At 38.4% G+C, this 22946-nt stretch overlaps 1 protein-coding gene across 1 annotated transcript; it reads left to right on the forward strand.

The window, feature by feature from the left end:
* Nucleotides 1-1126: 1126 nt before the first annotated feature.
* Nucleotides 1127-6603, forward strand: ip6k2b (inositol hexakisphosphate kinase 2b). Its single transcript, XM_028447087.1, has 5 exons — nucleotides 1127-1729; nucleotides 3869-4088; nucleotides 4178-4338; nucleotides 4750-4925; nucleotides 5010-6603. The coding sequence occupies exons 1-5, from the start codon at nucleotides 1327-1329 to the stop codon at nucleotides 5604-5606; spliced, it is 1557 nt and encodes a 518-aa protein (XP_028302888.1). The 5' UTR covers nucleotides 1127-1326; the 3' UTR covers nucleotides 5607-6603.
* The last annotated feature ends 16343 nt before the right edge of the window (nucleotides 6604-22946 follow it).

The raw sequence follows: 22946 nt of genomic DNA on the forward strand, positions 1-22946 counted from the left end.
GCACACAGACTCAAATACTTGAAGTTGCTGTTGTACCGAGTGTTCCTACAAATTTTCAGGAACCATTTTTGCTTTGTCTTTGTTATAGAACATATTGTCCTGCTTAAACGAGCCACTAGGATCAGAAGTTATTGTTGATACACTAACTACTGCGAACTAGAAACAACCATCTAACATTAGTTGTGAATATGCTCAGACCTATTGTTCGCATAACCACAATTTAGACTCGCTCATATTCCTAAAATTGTGCATTTTTATTGTTTCCAACTCAGAAGTGCAACTACTGGCCCGTGTTTTAATTTGTGTGCACCCCAGAACAAATATACAAAATGGCTCCAAAAACACACAAATCAGAAACAAGAAAAATTCACAAATAGTTTCCACACATACAAAATGTAAAATGCTTCAACAAAACACATGAAACAACAATAAAAAATGCATAAAACAAGAACAAAAAGAAAATGAATATACACAAAATGACAATAAAAACACACAAAATGCCAGATAATAACACAACATGCTTATGTAACCCAGCAAATGACACTAGAAACCGACAGAGACTTATGTGTTTTTCCTGCATTCATGTTGATTTTGGTCATTAATAATAGTGTTGACATGAATGTTGACATTGTGGCATTGGGATCAGATCCAATCACATTTCTGTGGGCCTCATTGAGACAAAAACCTGTTCTATCCCATTACATCTGAGGAACGGAATGGTCATTTGCTATAAAATATATCCTATCTCCAAACAGATACCATGAAAAGGTAACTTCACCTGTCACAATTTAGTAGTAGGGCATTTTTCTATCAACTGTAGTTACTGACATGTAATTATTACTAATTACAGGAAGAAAAAAAAAATATTATTACCTATTCTTATTATCAGTCTGTCGTGGATCATGGGGATCTGTCAAAACAAAGGGCTTTAAATGCTAAATGTAAACAGAGCTTTAATAACATGTGAGTATGTTTTTCCCCACTGTTCTCCCCTCCCCCATCTCTTCTCCTCTTCCTCTTTGTTTGCTTGATCTTCTTGATTCCAAGGCTCCTCCCCAGCGACAGCCACTGCTCACGGATTGGCTGGCTCCACCGGGGAGGCGGGGCTGTGCTGTTTTTCTCCTCGACTCTTCTCTCTGTCGTCAGTTTCGGTTACAGCCACCGTCGAAAGAAGGATCCACGACACGGATTAGCATCGCTTTAGCAGCTGTAAAAGCTACATAAGTGACGTTTTATCAAATGTACTAACACCGAGAATTCACATCACACCGAAAACGTATAGGGTTCGCTCCTCGTACAAGGAGAAAAGCTGCTATAGGGGATCTTATGTCCGTCTCTGCCCTTTCTGATCGGCCTTTTTGTTTTTCGCTGCCTTGGTTGAAACAGGCGAGCAGCAGCGCCCCCTGCGACCACAAGGGGAACAGCTGCAGGTTTGTGAGCCAAACAAGCGGCCTAGTCGCTAACCTCCTGTGCGACGTGGGACTGCCCCGTTCAGCTGTCCGATGCGGAGTGAGGATGAGTCCCGCTCTGGAAGCCCTTATGCAGGCGGATGGGACTCCATATCCCGGAAAAGGGGTGATGCTTGAGCCATTCGTGCACCAGGTCGGAGGCCACTCCTGCGTGCTACGGTTTGGGGAACAAACCATTTGCAAGCCTCTCATCCCCAGAGAGCACCAGTTCTACAAGAGCCTCCCTGCTGGGATGCGGAAATTCACCCCCCAGTATAAAGGTAAGAGCGTCACATCTGCAACGAAGCCGCAGAATGCATGCAAAAACAAGGGACACGTTAGTGATAGTGTATTTAAAAAAAATGCAAACCACTCATAAATGCATGAATATTACAAGTCAATATGTCACAATGAGTGAGAGGGTCAAATCCAGTGTTAATCGATTGTTTTGTGCTCGACCTGGTAGGATTGTTGTATTGGGCTGTTGGAGGATTGAGCACCTGCTAATGGGAGGATCAGACACTGATGCTGTGGCTGACTGTCAGCTTCTCTGTGCGGTCAACATTTAGTGGAATGACTTTGGTATATTGCTTAAGGCGAATTGGAAAGTCATCTGAGGAGATTTGTCTAGCTCTTATTTCAACACCTGCACACGTTTTTAATGAGTCCAACGATCTCTGGTTGCGTAAATACTGTCATATATAGGTGGCCTTTTGACTGAGCTATTGGACATTTGTGGAATCTGACTCAGTGGGAGACTAAAAAAAGAGTCTGGATATAAGGAAGCTGATCTGCAGGGTTCAGGATTGCATCTACTGACATAAAACCACATCTTCTAAGCTTAGTTCTGTCAGATAAACGCCTTTTTGTTGTCGAATTGAATGTGTGAAACATGTAACATTGTAAAAGTTTGTAAATGTTTGTGTTTGTATAGTTTTTATACTAACATTTGGTGCTAGAACATTTTGTTTTGGTTCTAAGAAGAAGGTTGAGTGGTGTATATCTCGGCTAAATTAAGCCCTGCTTGTTTTTCTTCTAAAGATGTATTTATAAGAAATGGATATATTTCTATATGTACAGGTATCTATGTTTATGAAAGCTCGGATTACACTAGGCTCAAGTGACTCATAAATTCCCACACTCACTGCGGTTGTGTGGTGACAATGCAGGTTTGTCCAGTCAGCACTGTCCCAACAGAGCTGATGTCAGGGGCGGGGCTTATTGCGTGGAAGGTGATGTCACGGCACATGACAGAAGACAGGCTTCAGCTGCTGATTGTGATTGGAAGATGGAAACATGGGCATGCAGAGACATAGAATATTTGAAAGGGGTGTGTGTGTGTGTGTGTGTGTGTGTGTGTGTGTGTGTGTGTGTGTGTGTGTGTGTGTGTGTGTGTGTGTGTGTGTGTGTGTGTGTGTGTGTGTGTGTGCGTGCCAGATAAAGCTGCACTTCACAGAAAAGCACACTTATTTTACCTGGGTCAGTCCCAACTATGCACCTTTATTAAATAGATACAAACCTGTTAGATTAACATTCAGAGCATCAATCAACCAATGAGGATTGGCTAAATTGTGTGTTGATCGACATCAAGATATAACCTGTGCAAAGTGTGAATTGTAGTACTTTATGGCTCTTGTTTCTCACCTAAGACACACAAAAACACAATATCACCTACATTAAAATATATATATATATATTTTTAGCCTTTTTTTTTTTATTAACATACAGCATGAAAAGCACAGTTTGATGGATTTCTGAGTGTGTTTTAACCCAGACATTCCCCTTAACAAGCCACACTACAGAACTCACTCACACATGCTGTCCCTTATAGGAGAAAAAAAACAAAAGTGGCACACATTGTGTAGTTGATTGCAGGGATGTCTCGATACAACTTTTTCACTTACAATACAAAACTATATACACGAATCATACATACATTTACTACTTATTTTGTAGTGTGGAATGTTAGAAAAGGCTTGATCAAGTGATGTTACTCAAACAGAGAACAATAGTCAACGATTCAAGTTCACTTCAGTTGTTATTTACTGTCAGTATACGGTGGGAACAACTGAGGGCGGGGACAAAAACAACAAAAACTTATTGGAGTGCTTATAACGGAGATTTTAGATGCAGTCCGATAAAATCCAATATTCGTTTTCCGGCTGATATTGGACCGATATCAATTTCGGATCAGGACACCCCTAATGGTTTAACAAATGTGCCTGTGTGGAATTTTGCATCAGAAAATTTAACCCAGAATTTGAATGAAAAATATTGAGATGTATATTGTCATATTATATATTGGTTTTGTGTTAAAGTCATTGTATCTTTTATCTACTAACGTGGACCTATTTAGCTGACTGTGGAAAAAGCTTAGTAAACAAGGTCAAACTAATATCCTTCTTCTCACCTTCTCTCAGGTGTGGTATCGGTCAGTTTTGAAGAGGATGACGAAAAGAACTTGTGCCTCATCGCTTACCCGCTCCACAGCGAATTAGGTGACCTGGAAAACAAAGACCCTTCAACAGACTGCGAACCTAAGAGCAAGATCCTTAAGTGGAGCAACAAGAAGCTTCTGGACAATGACAACTACAGCAAAGACCGAGCTCGACACGGACGTAAAGAAGATAAGATCTTGGGGTGAGGATGCTGACCACGCTAGCTGCTTTTTCTAGATCTGGATTTCTGTAATCTGAACTTTAACATGAGGTGTATTCCTCTCCTTGCAGGTATAGTCGGGAGGAGGTGCAGCAGCAGGCGGAGGTCCTGTACCTGAGCCTGGAGAAGGGCAACGTGGTGCCACAGATCAAACATAACCCATGGAGTCTGAAATGTCACCAGCAGCATTTGCAGAGGATGAAGGAGAACGCAAAGCACCGAAACCAATACAGTATCCTTTTTTCAAGATACTCATTAGATGTCTTAGTATGCATCAAAGACTGTAGATGTGTATTCATTACAGATTTTCCCAAAATAAAAGATATTTCTAAATGTCGACAAAGCATAATTGCGCTTTGAACATGTATAATACTAAGAAATGTCGTGGTCTCCTCTTCTGTTTACACGTACCGTGCCATGTTTTCTCTGAGAGGAGTGGTCATGTCACCATGTACGTCATGTTCGATATTACCATATTTGAGGTTTCCATTATCAGTTTTCATTGCGCTATTTAGATTTTGCTCATTTCCAAAGGTATTGGAAACCCAGCTTTGGATGTAACTTATTTTAAGTTGACACCTACCATGCTTGTGCGTTATTGTATTTTTCTGTTTCCAGTGTATTCCTTGACTTCCTCTCACAGAATTCATTCTTTTGGAAAACCTGACATGGCGCTATAAGGTGCCTTGTGTATTAGACTTGAAAATGGGAACTCGCCAACATGGAGATGATGCGTCTGAAGAAAAGAAAGCTAATCAGATTCGCAAATGTCAACAGAGCACATCTGCATCCATTGGAGTGCGGCTTTGTGGCATGCAGGTATGGAGAAGTGAGGAGAACCTTCTTCTGTTGACATAATATTGGTCATATTCTAATGTTTGTGTTGCTCTGTTATCATTGTAGGTGTACCAGCCAGACTCAGGACAGCTTGTGTTTATGAATAAGTACCATGGGCGTAAGCTGACCCTCGCTGGTTTCAAAGAAGCTCTCTACCAGTTTTTCCACGATGGCACCCGCCTACGCCATGAGTTGCTGTCACCGGTGCTGCGTAGACTTCGTGAAATGCAAGCTGCCCTCGAAGCCTGTGAATCCTACCGTTTCTACTCCAGCTCCCTGCTAATCATTTATGACGGAGACCCTCCCAGGACTCCCACCAGGCCTAGACATCGGGGTGGGGAAGAAGGCGATGAAGATGAACCATCTGATGAAGATGAGGAGGAAGGGGCCTTCAGTTTCCCTCGCTCTCCCTCTGCAGGGGTCAGTGCCGGGGTCTCTGGGGGGGGCAGCAACAGCTGTGGCGGTGGCGGCCGTTCTTCCCACGGTGCAGTAGAGACCAGCAGCCCTGCGGTGGATGTGCGCATGATCGACTTTGCTCACACCACCTGTCGGCACTACGGAGAGGACAGCGTGGTGCACGAAGGCCAGGACAGTGGATTCATCTTTGGCCTTCAGAATTTGATCACAATAATCTCCCAGCTAGAAGACCACAGTGCTGACTGAGGCTGCATTAGACACACTGTCTTTGAAAGTTGAAGCTTTTTGAGAAGAGCTTGGTCGTAGAACGAGAAACCACGATACCCAAGATGCAACACCATTGTGCTTACAAAAGGGTCTTCTTGGTGGAAACCTCAGGCACCACTCAGTGTGGGGAGGGTCTGTGTGCTTGATCACCCTCACTTACCTGCCTGGGAGAGGAGCTGCTGGGCCTCAGCACTTTTACTATCTAGAGGCTTTTCTATTTAATGTGGTAGGAGGAACGTCTCTGAGCAAAACAGGAGCTCCAGCAGCACCCCTGGACTCGCCGTGCCCTCCTCCGGTACACGTGTTGCTTTATTGTTCTCTCTGAGAGAGAAGTTGTGAGGAAAATAGAACTGTTGTTAGCTAGGAACCTGTCATGGTGCTTTTCCCGTGATATGACGTACCATTTTTTGTTGTTTTTATTGGATGAAGTATGGACTTCTGCTCTCCAACAGCACAACACAATGAATGGGGAGGCTGACCTTGGCTGGCTGGGTCAGCTGCAGCTCTGTAGCAAGTGTCACGGGACGTTTCTGCAAACATAGTGGTGCTGTTTAAGACCTTCACGTGAAGTACGGCGTGTCTACCTGGCACTTAGATTTACTCTGTTTGGTAGAAGGTTCTTTACGTAAAGAAGAAGGGATTGGTCGTTTTTCTGTTGTTACTTTCCCTTTTACTTTTTCAGACTTTTTTGAAGGGGATTTTATCCATTTCTATTTCTGTTTCCACCTGACATTTCCTCTTCATTCCTTGGAACTTGTCATGAATATGAAAATGTATTGTTGGAAAACACAAGCTACAAAGACTAAAGACTATTTATTTGAAAAGGTAGTGTAAAAGAAAAAAAAAAATTTACATTCCGCATTAACACTTTTAAGTGTTCATTTCTGATGCAGACTTTTGACCCTATTTTGTTATGGCAAGCACTGTCTTGTATACCTGTGTTAACAGTGTAAAATAAAGGCATTTATTGTGATAACACTAAGTCAATTGTGTCTTTAGTGTATTTTAGCACTTTTCTATTGTAATAAAATAAAGGAAGGAGGTTAAATAGTATGATGAAATAGGAATTAGCTAGAAAAATATGAGCTCTTCTTTTGGGTACACAACAACTAATGATTAAATGTATGACCCTGTTTTAACCACACAATAGTGGTCAGAATTTGTTCCAGTAATTTAATAAGTTAAAGTGTCAGAGATCGGCTGAATGTTCTGGGTTAAAGAGTCAAATCATCAAGACTCGCAGATCCAGCAAGTCAGTTCAAATGACTCAAATGAACCGGATCAACTTCGTGACTCAGGTTAACCCAGATTCAGTAAATGACTCAAAATTACCAGTATTACTTGTGTTCCTGAATTCAAATTCTAACCTAATCTAGTATTTTTCTCCATTCCTTTAAAAGTGAATGTTTAAAAAAATAAATCACTTTATGAAACTTGTGGACCGTACATATTTTCATTCATTCTGTGTGGAGTTCTGCCTTGCGTGTGTTTTCTCAAGGTAACTATCATTAAACATTTAAAAAATAATAATAATAATTACATTTCCACATAATCAACAATTCAGCAGCTCTCATACAGTATACAGCAGGGGTCACCAACATGGTGCCCGTGGGCACCAGGTAGGCCGCATGGACCATGTGAGGGGCCCTCAGGAGCTTGTCACCAATGAGCTCCATCTAAAATTTGATTTACTTTCCAGGATATGAGATGTAGTTACTACTTAGTAAAGTTAAAAACTGCAGATAAAGTGATCTTTAAAAGTTGATTTTCACTGAAACATTGTAACAAATGTTTTTAAGTGTTGCGGATCTGGTGTATAGTTGTAGGTGGATTTTCTATACATTTTTATGAAAATGAAACAATTGCATACATTCGGAGAAATAAAGTGTCAACATTTCCTACCTTTTAAGTTACTGCTAGCCTTCCTTGTTATTTTACTCTCTATTGAAAGTGAAACTGTGAAAATATAGTATTTAAGAAGTGCTTTTCTAATTGGTAGCCCTTGGGACCATGCAGTACCTATGAAGTAGCTCACAGTTTCAGAAAGGTTGGTGACCCCTGGTATACAGTATTAGTGTTGTAATTGAGTCCAAAGCTATTTCAATCCTCGATAGTAAGTACAGAAACTTATCAACACACATTCTGGTTTAGAGAGATCAGTGAGTTAGAGACAAAAACTGACTAGGAAGACTTTGGGAATCTGAAAAGAGTCGATAATCTGAATCTTAACATATTGTAAATAAAGATCCCAAAACTAGAATCCATGAGTCTTTATGTGGAAAATACATGTGATGTATTCACTTGAAATGCAGTCCCTGACTTAAATTGTTACCTGACTTCATATTTGGAGGCGGGAAAGGCAACATTTACTTAAAGGGGCAGTATTATGAAAAAAAAATCACTTCATAATGTTTTGCTATAGTGATATACATCCCTTTAGCCTCATTCAGAAGGCCTCCCTCCCTTGATATTCAACGTTTTGTAAAAAGTTGATTATCCTGGCTCCTCCTACCCTATAAGAACGTGAGCTCCTCCCTCTCAAACTACCTTACAGCAAAAACAAACACTGTGGTTTAGTATATAACTAGTACAGTGTCCGTCGGAAGTATGTAGTCATATGGACATTAACAGGAGTTCCACAGTGTGGATGGGAAAATGAATGTAAATATATATATATATATATTATTTTGGTAGGTAGAACATCACCAAAATAAATCAGCTGCTCCTTGACCCATTATCAACATTTCCTGAAAATTTCATCAAAATCCATTTATAACTTTTCAAGTTACCGTGTACAGACAGCGTCGCACTGCATTAGCTTAGCATTAGCATTAACATAGCATAGAACATTGATGATGAAGACACTGTTGATGACATCATCAGTTTGAACATTCTTGGAACACCGATGACATCACTGTTGACATCATCAGTTAGAACATTCTGGAACTCTGATGACATCACTGTTGACATCATCAGTTAGAACATTCTGGAACTCTGATGACATCACTATTGGTGACATCATCAGTGTTCTAAAAACAATTTTTGACTGATGTTCCACAGTGTGGATTGCTCATTTCAAATTGTTTTGGAATTACCAAATGACTCCAAAATTACAGATGTACACACTCGGGGTATTTGGAAGCCATTGACAAAGCGTCGGGGAGATATTCACCCCACGGAAACACACACAGACCTTTCTTGCATTAGAAATAGATTACTATATTGACATATATGTAAAGCTACAGTGTGACAAAAAAAAAATATTTAGTCAGCAACCAATTGTGAAAGTACTCCCACTTAAAAAGATGAGAGAGGCCTGTAATTTTCATCATAAATATACCTCAACTATGAGAGGCAAAATGAGAAAATAAATTCAGAAAATCACATTGTAGGATTTTTAATGAATTTATTGGTAAATCCCTCGGTAAAATAAGTATTTGGTCACCTACAAACAAGCAAGATTTCTGGCTCTCACAGACCTGTAACTTCTTCTTTAAGAGGCTCCTCTGTCCTCCACTCGTTACCTGTATTAATGGCACTTGTTTGAACTCATTATCAGTATAGAAGACACCTGTCCACAACCTCAAGCAGTCACACTCCAAACTCCACTATGGCCATGACCAAAGAGCTGTCAAAGGACACCAGAAACAAAAATGTAGACCTGCACCAGGCTGGGAAGACTGAATCTGCAGTAGGTAAGCAGCATGGTGTGAAGAAATCAACTGTGGGAGAAATTATTAGAAAATGGAAGAGATACAAGACCACTGATAATCTCCCTCGATCTGGGGCTCCACGCAAGATCTCACCCCATGGGGTCAAAATGATCACAAGAACGGTGAGCAAAAAAACACCGTGGAGCAGCATTTGTCTGACTCACAATCACAATAGCCATGTGTTTTATTGTAATGTGCAGTTTTTTGGCTCAAAACAACAAGAGTGTGTGGATAGCAAAAGACAATCGCTAGTAATCAGCTGGTGTGTGGAGTCAGCGTCTACAGACACGTCCACTCATGAATATGCATTAAGGCCCCAAAACAGCCAGGTTTTTGCAGGCGTCATTAAACTGACTTTTCAGAGGGCTAAAACTCTGGAAAACAGGTGAGTTTGGGAAAATAAACCTAAAATACGATGTTTTTTGGGTTTTTAGAACAAATGGAGATGAGTGAAAAATGGCATGATACTGAACCATTGAAAACATAAGCTAATTGTTTTTCCGAGCAGCAAATGTGAGGATTTTCTAAAGCTTCTTGTGACTGGTGGTGATACAAACATCTGTGGGGAAAAGTAAGTAAAACATTAAGAATAATTATTATTTTAACACAAGACCTAATGCAATGAACATACTGTAGTCACCTGTCTTAGATTTACATCTATCTATAAAAGCAAGGAATGTGTGTGCGTGTGCGTGCGTGTGCAGCGAATATCTCCCCAACGCTGTGCGAGTTCGACCTGAAACTTAGTCGACGGCTTCCAAATACCCCGAGTTTGTGTATCTGTTATTTTGGAGTAATTTGGTCATTTCCAAATGTTTATTTTAATTTTATTTCACTTCTAGACGGCCCCGAAATGAAACCTATTCAACTTTTGACCGCGGGGTGTGGGGGGCGCTAGCGCACCATCTATATCTATTTCACTGCACAGCTCCTCACCCGAGCAAGAGTCACGTGTGCGGCCACTCCTCCTCCACTTCCTCCTGTGCCATGTAGGGATGTAACGATTAATCATGAGGCAGTTAAAAATCGATTCATAGGTATCACGGTTCACATCGATGCTCTGAAAATGTAAGTACTTTTTTAAACAGCAGAGGGCGCTATATATCCTTCTCGTCTTGGCGGCTAGCGGAATCTGCTACTACTTTCTTTCTGGCCGCCATCTACTCTTAAACATGTTCATAAATGATTCCTTCCCCCTTTAGCACCGAAAGAATATCTGTAATATTACGTGAATATCTGTAAAAGTCACTTTTTTCTATTAGCTCTGTCTGCTAGCATAGCATCTCTTCTTCACTGCAAGAATTTCTGCATGCCATCCAACCACTGGGTTACCAGCGCCCTCTGCTAGTATAAACAAATATCTGATGTAAATACAGTGGAATCCAATTGTTAAGGCACAAAATACATTTTCAGATGCACTTTTAAAAAGAAAAAACTATTATGCAGTTTTGCATTGTTTACTATAGAACCAGAATTTAAATTAATAGGCTTCTTCATTTGTATTATTCCTTTATTTATTTCATTCAAGATTTATTTTTAGTTAAATTGCATTGTTTTGAATAGTTTATCAAGGGTTCTTTTGACAATGAAAAATAGTACAGTATTTTCCCAAAAAAAATAAAGGAATATTTTTCAGTCATTTGTCTACGGTCCAATTTTTAAAAATAAATCATGAGAGAATCGTATCGTGAATCGAATCCTATCGGGAGTTGAGCGAATCGTTACATCCCTAGTAGTTACCGTGTCTCTCTTAACAACCTGCGATGGATTGTGTGCAAGACGCGCGTGTGTGATAGATAACGCACGGAGGAGATGGCTGACACACACACATTATTTATAATAAAAAATATACTGAATGAGTAAACTAAAATTAAACAATATTTATACAAAAAGTACACAAAATTACAACAGAAATGCATAAAAATATACAAAAAGGCTCCAAAAACACACAAAATGACTCCAAAAAACATACATTACAGAAAAATACACCAAACAACAAAAATATAAAAATGACTCAAAATACACAAAACTACGCCAAAAAAAATACAAAAATACACAAAATGATTCCAGAATGACACTACAATGGCAACAAGAAACAATAATTATACAAAAAATGCACAAAAAGACAACAGAAAGATACAAAAATACATTAGACTCCAAAAACATACATTACAGAAAAATACATCAAACAAAAAACACATAAAAATGAGTATTAAAAAAAACAACAAACACGTTTATCATGCATGTCCCATAAAATTGCACCCGCAAATATACCCCTTTATGACACTACATAGTGCAGAGTATGTACACCTCTCTGTACATCCAACCTTCAAACACATACTCATTTGGCCATAATTGACAACTGTACTTATGCGCCCACATGAATGCATACTTCCGACGGGCACTGTACAAGTCTATCTATAATGCAAGAAAGGTCTGTGTGTGTCCGTGGAGCGAATATCTCCGCGACGCAGTGTCTGATTGACCTGAAACTTTGTCAACGGCTTTCAAATACCCCGAGTGTGTGCATCTGTAATTTTGGAGTAATTTGGTCGTTCCAAAACCAATTTAAAACAAATTTGAAATGACCAATCCACACTGTGGAGCTCCTATCCTGCGGTAGCTGAAGAAGTTCAGTCTGCCAACAAAGATGATGGTGAACTTCTAAAGCTCCATCATCCAGTCCATCCTCTGCTCCTCCATCACCATCTGGTACACTGCAGCTACGGCCAAGGACAAGGCCAGACTGCAGCGTATCATCCACTCTGCAGAGAAGGTCATCGGCTGCAATCTGCCCTCCCTCCAGGACCTGTACGCCTCCAGGATTTTGAGGCGTGCAGGAAAGATTGTGGCCGACCCCTCCCACCCCGGTCATAAACTGTTTTCAATCTCTCCCTTCTGGAAGGAGGTTTTGGTCCATCAGGACCAGAACCTCCAGACACAAAAACAGCTTCTTTCCCTCTGCCACCATCCACATGAACACACCCCAAGTCACCCACTAAACCCCCCCCACCCGATCACCACCTCCATGATGACATTATCTGCTGCACTGTATATATATATATATATATATATATATATATATATATATATATATATATTTATATTTATCCTATTTATCCTTTATTGTCTATCTATCCTTTATTTATCCCTCATCCTTTATATTTATCATTATTATTATTATTATTGTTGCTGGGTTGTTCTTTGTTTTTTTTTGTTTTTTTGTTGTTTGTTTTGTGCGCCAACTACCAAGACAAATTCCTTGTACTGTCCTTAAAACTGCACATGGCCATTAAAAACATTTCTGATTCTGATTCTGTCAGACATTGTTTTAAAACACTGATCAGTGTTCTATTCTATGCTAATGCAGTGCAATGCTGTCTGTCTGTACACGGTAACTTGAAAAGTCATGAATGGATTTTGATGACATTTTCAGGAAATGTTGATAATGGGTCAAGGAACAGCTGATTAAATTTTGGTGATGTTCTGGCTCCAAAAAGAAAATAGATAGATATATATATCCCATTCATTTTCTCATCCACACTGTGGAACTCCTGTTAATGTCAATATGAATACATACCTCCAACGGGCACTGTACTAGTTAAAATAAAGTTAATAATCACTCAAAAAATACATTTGCTGTTGAACTACAAAAAGCAAACTTAACTTTAACCTAAATGTATCACTTTTCTGTAACAGAAAAATCTCCAATTGCCATTTTTGTCTTGTGGCCCGTTCCTGTTCAGTGGTGACAACGGTGACAGATCTGTACACGTCTGCTGCTGCGCTTGTTTTTTTCCACAATTCAAACAAATAATCCCTCAGCAGGAAGTATTACAAGCCAGCTGCACAAACGATCAGTATTCCCTACGCAAAGGCTACAGTGTGCACCTTGAGCTCCACAGAGGAAATCACTGCTTGCCAATACCAGCACCTTTGTAGTAACCCTAATCAGCTTTGCTGCACAGAAAAACAGAGAGCTGCAATGCTAGCTGTGCAGAAAGTATTAAATATTGCATCACTTGTCAGCAACTTGGCACACCTCCTACACAGGCAGGGTTGGAGTGATTTGTGACAGAAGAATCATCAAGGACACGTAGTATGAGGATCAAGTAGCATGTGGTCTTCAGCTCTGGAAAACTGTATGAAGCATTAAAAGGGGGATTAGAATGAATAAACACCCAAAAGCTGATTATTATTGAGCCAATCAGTAGCATTACTTCTGAACGTGACATTTTGCCTTAGAATCCGAATCAGATATACTTTATTTAACCCAGGGGGAAATAGCTTTTCTCACAGATGCTCCAGAAAATTGAATGAAAAGAACAAACACTAAAACATAGGAAAAAAAACACACATAATTAAATAAAAGGCAGTTAATTAAATAGGGATTAAATACAAGTGCATATGATACAGATAGATACAAAACAAAGACTAACTGCACACTTTACAAATTCAAATGACTCTTCAGCATGGTTAGGCAGTTTTTACGTCAATATTTTCTTGTACATCAACTTATTACCAAAATTGGAACTTAATTGGTGCATTTAAATCAATGTGCGTCAAGAATGACAAAACATTAACTCAATTAAATTCGCTTTAGAAAACATACATAAATTGACCATAAATTATGCTTGTAAACACTGCATTGGTAAAAATATGTTTTCAGTAAAGGAGGGATGATACGTCATGCAACAAGATTTTGTGGTATTAATTTTCACAATATGTGTGTGAGTGATATCGCAAGGGGATAGAATAGGGTTCAGATTAAAAGTAAATAAATCTGTCTTTTTTTTTCTTTATGCCTTGGTGTTGCAAGCCCATTATCATCTATAGTATCATATTGGGAACTCAGTGTATTGTCCCACCCTAGTTTACAGTGTTCCTGGGTGAACAATTGATATAATTTTGGGACAAATTTGTGCCTGAAGGATGTTTGATATCCAACCATGCCTGCATTCATGGAGTTGTGAATAATTTGGGATAAATTCTGCACAGTTTTTAAAGCCAGTGTCAATAAACTAATGTGTATTGTGATCAGAGGTTAAAAAAGATTCCCATTCATCATAATTAGGTTTGAAATTTGCTGAACTCTCTCAACAAAGTCAAATGGCCACTTTTATGATGTGAAATAAATTAAATCCTGATACACACTATCACATGTCTCAGAGTGTCGTAGACGGCCTATGCTTATCCCTAAGAAGGTGCATATCACATTCTCTGGTCAAAGGATATCGATTTAACCCTTATGTAAGCCTCCTTGAACATATAATACCAACGCACTGAGACAATCAAACAACAGTTGATTGGAGATTTATGACCTAATAAACCTGTAGACACTGAACCCTTGTCCTCTTTTGATACCAACAGAATCACAGTGAACCTGCTGTCCTGGATGGTACGTGACGTGATGGATGGATGATCGATAGCTATATCTGCTTTTCTTAAACCTGACCTTCACTCATTTATCCCTTACATCAAGGGAGTTGATATGATCCTACTTTCCTACAGCTTGAATTTCAATATCTTCAGGTACCGACAGAGAGAGAAAATGTTTTTTCTTTCTGATTAATCACCGTCACTCTAAATCAGTGGTTCTCAAACTTTTTTGGCTCAAGTAACCCATTTCTCCTATTTCTGAATCCAAGTACCACCCATTGTCTGACGACATTTCGCTCTGAATTCTGTAAAAAAACAACTATAGAGCATAATGATGGAATGAATGAGTGATAACACACATTTTAAAAAATCTCATTTTATAAAGAATTTCAAATGAAACAGTATTTAGATAGAAGAAATAGATTTATTTCTACAATTTTTATTATTTCCAGTCATCTCACTCCTGATGGGGACCAAGACTCGCCCTTCTATCTATTGTTTATGTTTTAATCAAGATAATTTTGATCACCATTTTGTGTGTTTTTGGTGTCATTTTGTGTATTGTTCTTTCAGTCAGGATCACTTTAGTTCACTTTTATATTTGGCGGTAAGGCTCTGTTCTGGGACCTCTCTGCCATTCTAGCAGCTGCATGGAAAGCCCAAAGCTAAGGGAGTTCCCATTTGCTCTTCCATGAGCTACATGGAGAGGCATGAGCAGAGAGAGCGGTCAGCAGGAACCTCTGGAACAGAAGCACAGATGTTTAGATGGCACAAGAGACACTGTTTAATTAGACAGAAAAGGAGGAGCTTGGGTGGGAGTGGGTTGCAAGTTGTTTGCGGACGAAGCGTGCGGAAGTTGGCAGTGGTTTAAATACAGCGCTGTGACTAACTCTAACCAATGGGAAGCAACGAACATGCTCAGCTGGATGATTAACTGAATTAGGGAATGGCTACTGTCAACTGGTGGGGCTGGCTAGCTTGACCTCCGTGCCTGAACTAACGCAATGCTCAATTTGTCTTTTCTTTTAATTATTCAGTATATTTTTCTCTTATTTTGTGTGTTTTTGGTATTATTTAAGTTATTCTATCTCAGAGTGTGTGTATTTGGTGTTGTTTTGTATGTTTCTCTGTTATTTTTGTAAATTTGGTAGTGATCCTGTGCATTTTTCTCTCATTTAGTGTGTCTTTGTTGTTTTGTGTGTTGCTGGTAATAGTATTTTTCTCTCTTAAGGGGTATGCTAATCTAGATTACCTCTTACCACACTAACTTCCGGGATTTAATCAGTGTGTGCAAGACTAAAAAGCTCGCTCGAGCTTAATCACTATGGCAATTAATGCTGAACGGCTAACCTGGTCACGACCAGGTTTTGCTTTGGCTTGGATGTTACCAAGTCCTAAAGCCCCGCCTCCTGACCAATCAGATCTACTAGAAAATTACCTGCCCATTGATAGAAGATCCTGGTTGGTGCAGATCTGACTGCTGAGTTTAGTAATGAAGATTTATTTATTATAAATGCAATCCTTTCATTTACCGATGACATCCTTTAGCCTAGGAAAAATATAGATCCATATCTAATAGACTGATCTACAATCAGTCGATGAAGCCTGTGTGTCGATCTTAGTGTGCGGACGGCTGAAGTCATTAATTGATTAATTCGTTAACTCATTCAGACACTGGGGCTGACATTATCAGCAGGAACATACATAATGTGCTCTCTTCCCAGTGTGTGCGATAGAGGTATACTTGAATAGAAACATGTGTGTGCTGTAATAAAGTTCAACTGCAGAGCGTTGTCCGTTTATCATCCAATGGATGAATATAATAAATAATCTCGCACTCTTACTCATTCAGTGTCAGCAGCCTCCTGCCTGAGTTCTCTCATTCCTGCTTTTTCTGTAACAACAGGGTTGTCTTTGGTCTGAATTATGGTTTTTAATTATTCATTATTTTAAACTTCAGCAATCTGGTCAGTACCAAGTTAAGATCTGAGTCAGTATAAAAGCTCCGCCTCCTGCTGTGCACTGCACTACTTCACTGCCATCATGGATTTATATTCATTATATTTGTTTAAGATCCTAAGCTGTTCCTCCATTCATTGTAAAGACGCTCGCTCTGCCAGTTCTCTCCACCCCTTTCATGTGCATGCACACGTAGCGAGGCTGTAATCACTTGCCCTAAATTAGCCTGTTGTGATCATAGATGATCGAGGTTTGTATGACAGCTCCTGTCTGACAGGGAATGTTTGGTTAGTTGAAGCCAGCTAGCAGAGATGAATCTAATCTAGATTTGTAACAAAGGCCCTTTGCGTGTGTATTTTTGTTGTCATTTTGTGAGTTGCTGGTAATATTTAGTGTGATTATCATTTTTCATTTGACCCCCATTTCAGAAACACTGCTCTAAATATTTACAGTAGAGCAGGATTTTTTCATAGATGTCTGATGGACTTAGTGTAAGGAAATATCTAGCAGGTGGCATAAATGACGGCACAGCTTCTGCCCAAAGAAGGCATGTCAAAGGCCTGGCCTTATCCAGTCCTGTGCGACTGGCTTTTCCACATGTTTTCAAGCATCAGGTCAGTCAACAGTTCAAAGCAGTGCAACGTGTACGCATGTATAGTGGGGATTTCCTGGCCAAGTGTTAAACTGAGTCACGTGTGACTGTGTAAGCCCTCAGTGTGCTCTGTGAGTGAAACCAAATCAAGGCAAAATAGGCAGTCATTACACTGCAGTGCTGGCTGATTCATACCCAACAGATAAGAGTGTGTATGCATGTGCATACATTAAATAACCCATACAAGACAGCTATACAACACAACCACTGTATGATTTTGCTGGATTCATCTGTCATCCATCAAAATCCTTCCAGAGTAATGTCATAACGTCCAAGGAACTGAACTGCACTTAAATGGCAGATTTAAATGCTGTATCTCCATAGATTTTCTATGGTAGAGGAAATACAAAGAGTTAACCTGACGTGACAAGAACACGCTGTGAACACTGATTGGCTGAAATCGCCAAAATGGTGACACCCACATATAAAGGGTTATTACTTAGGTTTGAAACAAAAACAAGGAAATAAATGACTCCATTTCTGACACCAATTAGTCACAAAGTTTTATGATGTGCCTTTAGACCAGCCTTTCTCAGAGTAGTTCGCAGACCACTGTTGGTCCTCAGACACACCTAGTGGTTTGTGGTCATTTTACTGGGCAAATATGTTTCTAAAATCAAATTTTTAAATTAAAAGTGTTCCCAAACTGTTCACAATCAACTCCAAAACTATATAAATTCTATGAAAACATTTAATTTTTTGTCACTAATGAGGGAAACCGCCTCGTAGCTGCTCAGGTGTGCGTTTTCTGATCTTCTGTCAGAATGGAAAGCACAGGACGAAGTCAATTGAAAGGAAAACAAATGGAAAGTGACACAACAGGAATGGTGTATCATCCTGAAGCATGTGACTCAGACCCCTAAAGTGGTTCAGAAATCCTATGAGAGCAGTAACAATGAAAGAGGTGTTAGCTGGCTTTTCTTTTATTGGTTAGGTGGGCCTTGGTCTGAAAAAGTTTGAGAAACACTTCATTAGACCAATCATCTCAAGTGCATTAATGTGATGATTTGCATATTGCTTTACTATTAATAATATTTAGGAACCGTGTAGGTGTAATGGAGAAAACTCCTGGTCCTGGTTGTTATTGAATCTATAGCTGAACGGTCGTGGCTAACCCCGTTTTACTACATGATGGCATACTATTGGTTTTAACAGGAGACAACACACTTCTCTCTGGTTCAGCAGTCTGCATAGTGAATACGTTGAGCACATGCACCTCAGGGAACCTTTAGACAGGTTACATAAGTAGCTTTGAGGCTGAGCAGGGCTGAGCTATAACAGGTGGACAAACCAAAAACAGCTCAATGACGCTTTTATTTACAAAGCCGAGTTCGTTCAAACACTGTCATAACTTATAATTCTTCTCACTATCCTCCACACTCAGGCCAAACCCAAAAGGACTATTATGTACCGTATTTTTTGGACTATAAGGCACACTTAAAATCCTTTAATTTTCTCAAAAATGGACAGTGTGCCTTATAATCAGGTGCGCCTTATGTATGAAATGAAGATTTCAAAATGTTTTAGTACAACTTTGGTAAACTATGAAGCTGCACTGCTTGATGGATTTTTGGCACTTTAGGGCTACCGTAATCAGACGCCTCATGGAGTGATATGTACCAGTACTGTGCTTCAACATACTGAACTGAAAAAGCGAGTGTATTGTTCTGTATTTTATGTGTTAAACCTGAACAATGTTGAGAGTTATTGTTAATGAGTTGAATAAAGTTTGACTTATTTGACTATTTTGTTTCGCTTAATGCGTCTTAATAATAATAATAATAATAATAATAATAATAATAATAACAAACTGGTGAGCTTTATATTTCGGTGCGCCTTTTGTATGAAAATATACCCAGTCAGACCCATTCATTGATAGTGCGCCTTATAGTTCGAAAAATACGGTATGCACATTTACTAAAATGGATTTGCTTTGCTGACAAAGTTGGAGTATTGATTATTGGATTTATTCTTATTGCAACCACTGTATACGCTGATGTTAAAATCTAATCAGCCTTAATTATCTATCAGTAGTAATCTGTAGCAATGTGTGGAAATACAGGGTTTTAGTTTTATTTTGCCTTTTTAGGTCGAGGACACAATGTCCCACATGGAGTACAGAATCACTGCTTACCAGGGCAATTAAAACCTAGCAACATTGACGTCTGACTCCCAGAACCTTCACGGTACGGCAGATAGACGGCATGTTGGCAATCTGTGCATGGGTCAGGAGGAGATCAGACTCTAATCCTCTTAATAGCAGTAGATCAGGATTCATATAGTTTTAGGTTAACGTCATGCTAAATGACTGCTGGAATGGCTTCAGAAAAATGAAATGTAAGGGCAAACTTGAGTTAACAGGATGACAATATACTACTTTAGCTGTTAACGATTTGTATCAGACAGAAAGTGAAGCACAATAAGGAAAAACTACTGGGCCTCATGCTGATCTTGTGATCTGTATATTCCAGTCAGGCCCCCTGAAGGCTTGGAGTATAATAAAAAATATTCTAATAATACTCAATGTGGCCTTTAGGATACACTGGAAAACCATTGTAGCTTTCCTCCTTCAAGAATCAGCTAATCCTTCTCATTTATCAGGATGATCATCTGCTTTATGCACAATGGATACTGGCTGAGGAAGACACATTCACTATGTCACATGAATTAAAGTGGTTTGATTGGCTTTTGAGACCAAAAATAAAGATAGCCTGAAAATAGGTGTAGTGGGTGACCTGGTTTGATGACGTGTCAGAAACAAACAACGAAGGTGATGAATGTGAGCCAAAGAAAGGATATTATGTTATTTTATAAATCCCTGTTCCCCTCTCATTAATAAACCCTTCTGCAGGTGTGTAGCTGTGGTAGACATTCAGAAGGCTGCTGTAGGGCTCACATCCTGCTAGAATTAAAGACATATTCAGCTCACTGCTGCATTCTGGTGGACAAGATGGGATGTGAGCGAGAGTTGAAGTAGAGAGTAAACAGTTGCATTCTGGATATTGTCCCACATATCAGATTAATTGCTATTTTTACCAGTGGAAAGTCTCTTTTTGATATGTATAATTTAATTCTGACTAGTTATTAAAGGAATTGTAGATATAAAAAATAAATTAGTTACTAGTAAGAATGACATTTTAAATATCAGAAATGCAATTGTAGATATCTGAGATTACATTCTCACTAGTTACAATCCCAAACTGACATATCAGTAATTTCATTCTGACTAGTCGGAAATGAATTTCAGATATTTACAATTCAAATGATGTCTGAAATGTAAGCAAAATTGTAGATATCTACAATTAACATTATTACTAGTGGGATTCAAATTTTAGAAATCAGCAATTATAATTGAAACTACTCAAAATTTCAGTTTCTTTCCCCACAGTTTGAATGCTTTAGGGTTGTTTGTCATGTTTGTTAAAACAGTGGCTCTTGTAGTTTATAATTTCAACTTTAAATTGTCAAAGTTTTTTTTTTTTTTTAACTTTCTGGAAATTGGCATTTTGTCTTCATCTACTAGTGATTTAAAATGAGAGTACTCCGTTGTTTTTCCTAGGAAATATAAAATAATAATCATAAATCCTAATAATTTGGAGTCATTTAGTTTATTTTTGTTGTACTTTTGTTTTATTCTGTTATTTGTGTTTTTCTGATTTTGTTTTGTACTTGTTTCAATTATATTTTTGTTCATTTGTAGTCATAGTATGTTTTTGAGTGAATGGGCGTATATTTGTTATTGTTTTGTGTATTTTTCTTTCATTGTGTGTGTTTTTGTAAATATTGATCTAATTTTAGGTGTTTTTGGAATCATTTGGTTTATTTTTAGTGTAGGCTTGTGTGTTTTTGTTATTTGGTGTCTTTTTGGAGTCATTCTGTGTATTTTTGTTGATGTTTGGTGGTTTTTTTTTTGGTTTTTTTTCATGAGCTGATCACTGATCACTCTAAATAAAGGTTCCAGAGACCGAGGATCAACCCCCACTGTACCTGAAGGTGGTTGAACACAGACATGAACATTAAAGAACAGTCATGTGGAGACAAGGTCATCTATAAGGGGGATACAGACGAGAGATTTTTAGGGCCCATCCATAAAGTCAGCAAAATGATGGTCCATTGTTCTATGAATCTATAATAACCACATTTATATCTGAATAATATCCACTGTTATCCAGGAAGTGTATTATTTATACCATAATGTATAGTCATCTTAAAGATGTAAATCCTTGTTTTAATCAGAAATAAAATGGGTCATAAATATGAGGTAGTAATAAATAGGTATCATTCTAAGTCCTAATTATGAGATCGTATCTTAAAATTATGACTTCAGAATTTTTTTAATCATTATTTTACTTTTCCTAGCTTCTTTTTTTTAAGTTGTGGAAATGGGCTTCCATAGGATTGGCCATTCTGGAATTGTATACATAATTTTATTGATATGGCCAAATATAATCATAAAAAATAACGTTTACCTGATTATTATTAATTAAAGAGTGAACAGGTTCACATTGCTGCGTGCTGTTCTGCCACACAGAGAGCAGGAGTGTTGCACCGACAAGTCTGTAACAGTACACTGATATAAACGAGATAGGCACATGGTTTTTATTAGGGATGTCCCGATCTGATATTGATATCGGATATTGGTCCGATATCAGCCAGAAAATGAATATCGGATTTTATCGAACTGCACCTAAAATCTCTCATATATATTATATTATATTATATTATATTATATTATATTATATTCATTCAATAATAGAATACTGCAGATATAATGTTGATGGTTAAAATGTATGTAACCCATTGGTTGATAATAAATGGGTCAGTTTTTCTTATACCTACTGTTACTGACTAATGTTCTCTGTTTGAGTAACATTACTTGATCAAGACTTTTCTAACATTCCACACAACAAAATAAGTAATAAAAGTATGTATGATTCGTGCTGATATCGTATCAGATCATTATCGGTATCGGCCAATACCCAAGGCTGCAAGATCGGTATCGTATCAAAAGTTGTATCGGGACATCCCTAGTTTTTATTCACAAATAAAGGTAAGATTATACACAATGTATTTTTTTTTCAGCCCCTAAAACCCCCATTAAAATGCAAATATATATATATATATGTATCTATATATAATCATACATATCTCACAATCTTATAATAAATCAGTCAGGAACCTCTCCACTCGTCACTGGTTTGGAGAAAAGCAAGTCCTTTTCATCCAACATCAGTGCCTGATCTTTAAATGTTCTTTCTATCCATGATACATCTCACAGGAGTTATTGAAGCAGAATCAAAGAAAGGGGAGTGCAGACTTCCTTTAACTTAATACAAATGTCTCGGACAATCAGGCTACTGTATATGAGAACATTGGAACTTATTTTATGGAGATTAAAATGTAGTTAAAATGTCGTGACAGAAAATCAACATTTAAATGACAACTCATTGTTAAAATGAAAAGTAATATTTGAGTTTAAAAAGTGAGTTGACTTTTCCTGTGCAGTGTTAAACGTGTTTCCTGGTCTCTACAGGCCATCCTCTGGTGTATGGAGGTAGATTTGTGTTTTTATTATTCAATCCAAAGAATATTCCTTCAATCAAAAAAGTATATTAA

The sequence above is a fragment of the Gouania willdenowi genome, chromosome 5 (assembly GCF_900634775.1).
Source record: "Gouania willdenowi chromosome 5, fGouWil2.1, whole genome shotgun sequence".
In the NCBI taxonomy this organism is placed as follows: Eukaryota; Metazoa; Chordata; class Actinopteri; order Blenniiformes; family Gobiesocidae; genus Gouania; species Gouania willdenowi.

Excerpts from the sequence above, each read along its gene's own strand:
- ip6k2b (XM_028447087.1), top strand. The coding sequence starts at position 1,327 with ATGTCCGTCTCTGCCCTTTCTGATCGGCCTTTTTGTTTTTCGCTGCCT. Across the intron at positions 4,089-4,177 it reads AAAGAAGATAAGATCTTGGG|GTATAGTCGGGAGGAGGTGC; the intron begins GTGAGGATGCTG and ends CTCTCCTTGCAG. Across the intron at positions 4,926-5,009 it reads TGCGGCTTTGTGGCATGCAG|GTGTACCAGCCAGACTCAGG; the intron begins GTATGGAGAAGT and ends TTATCATTGTAG.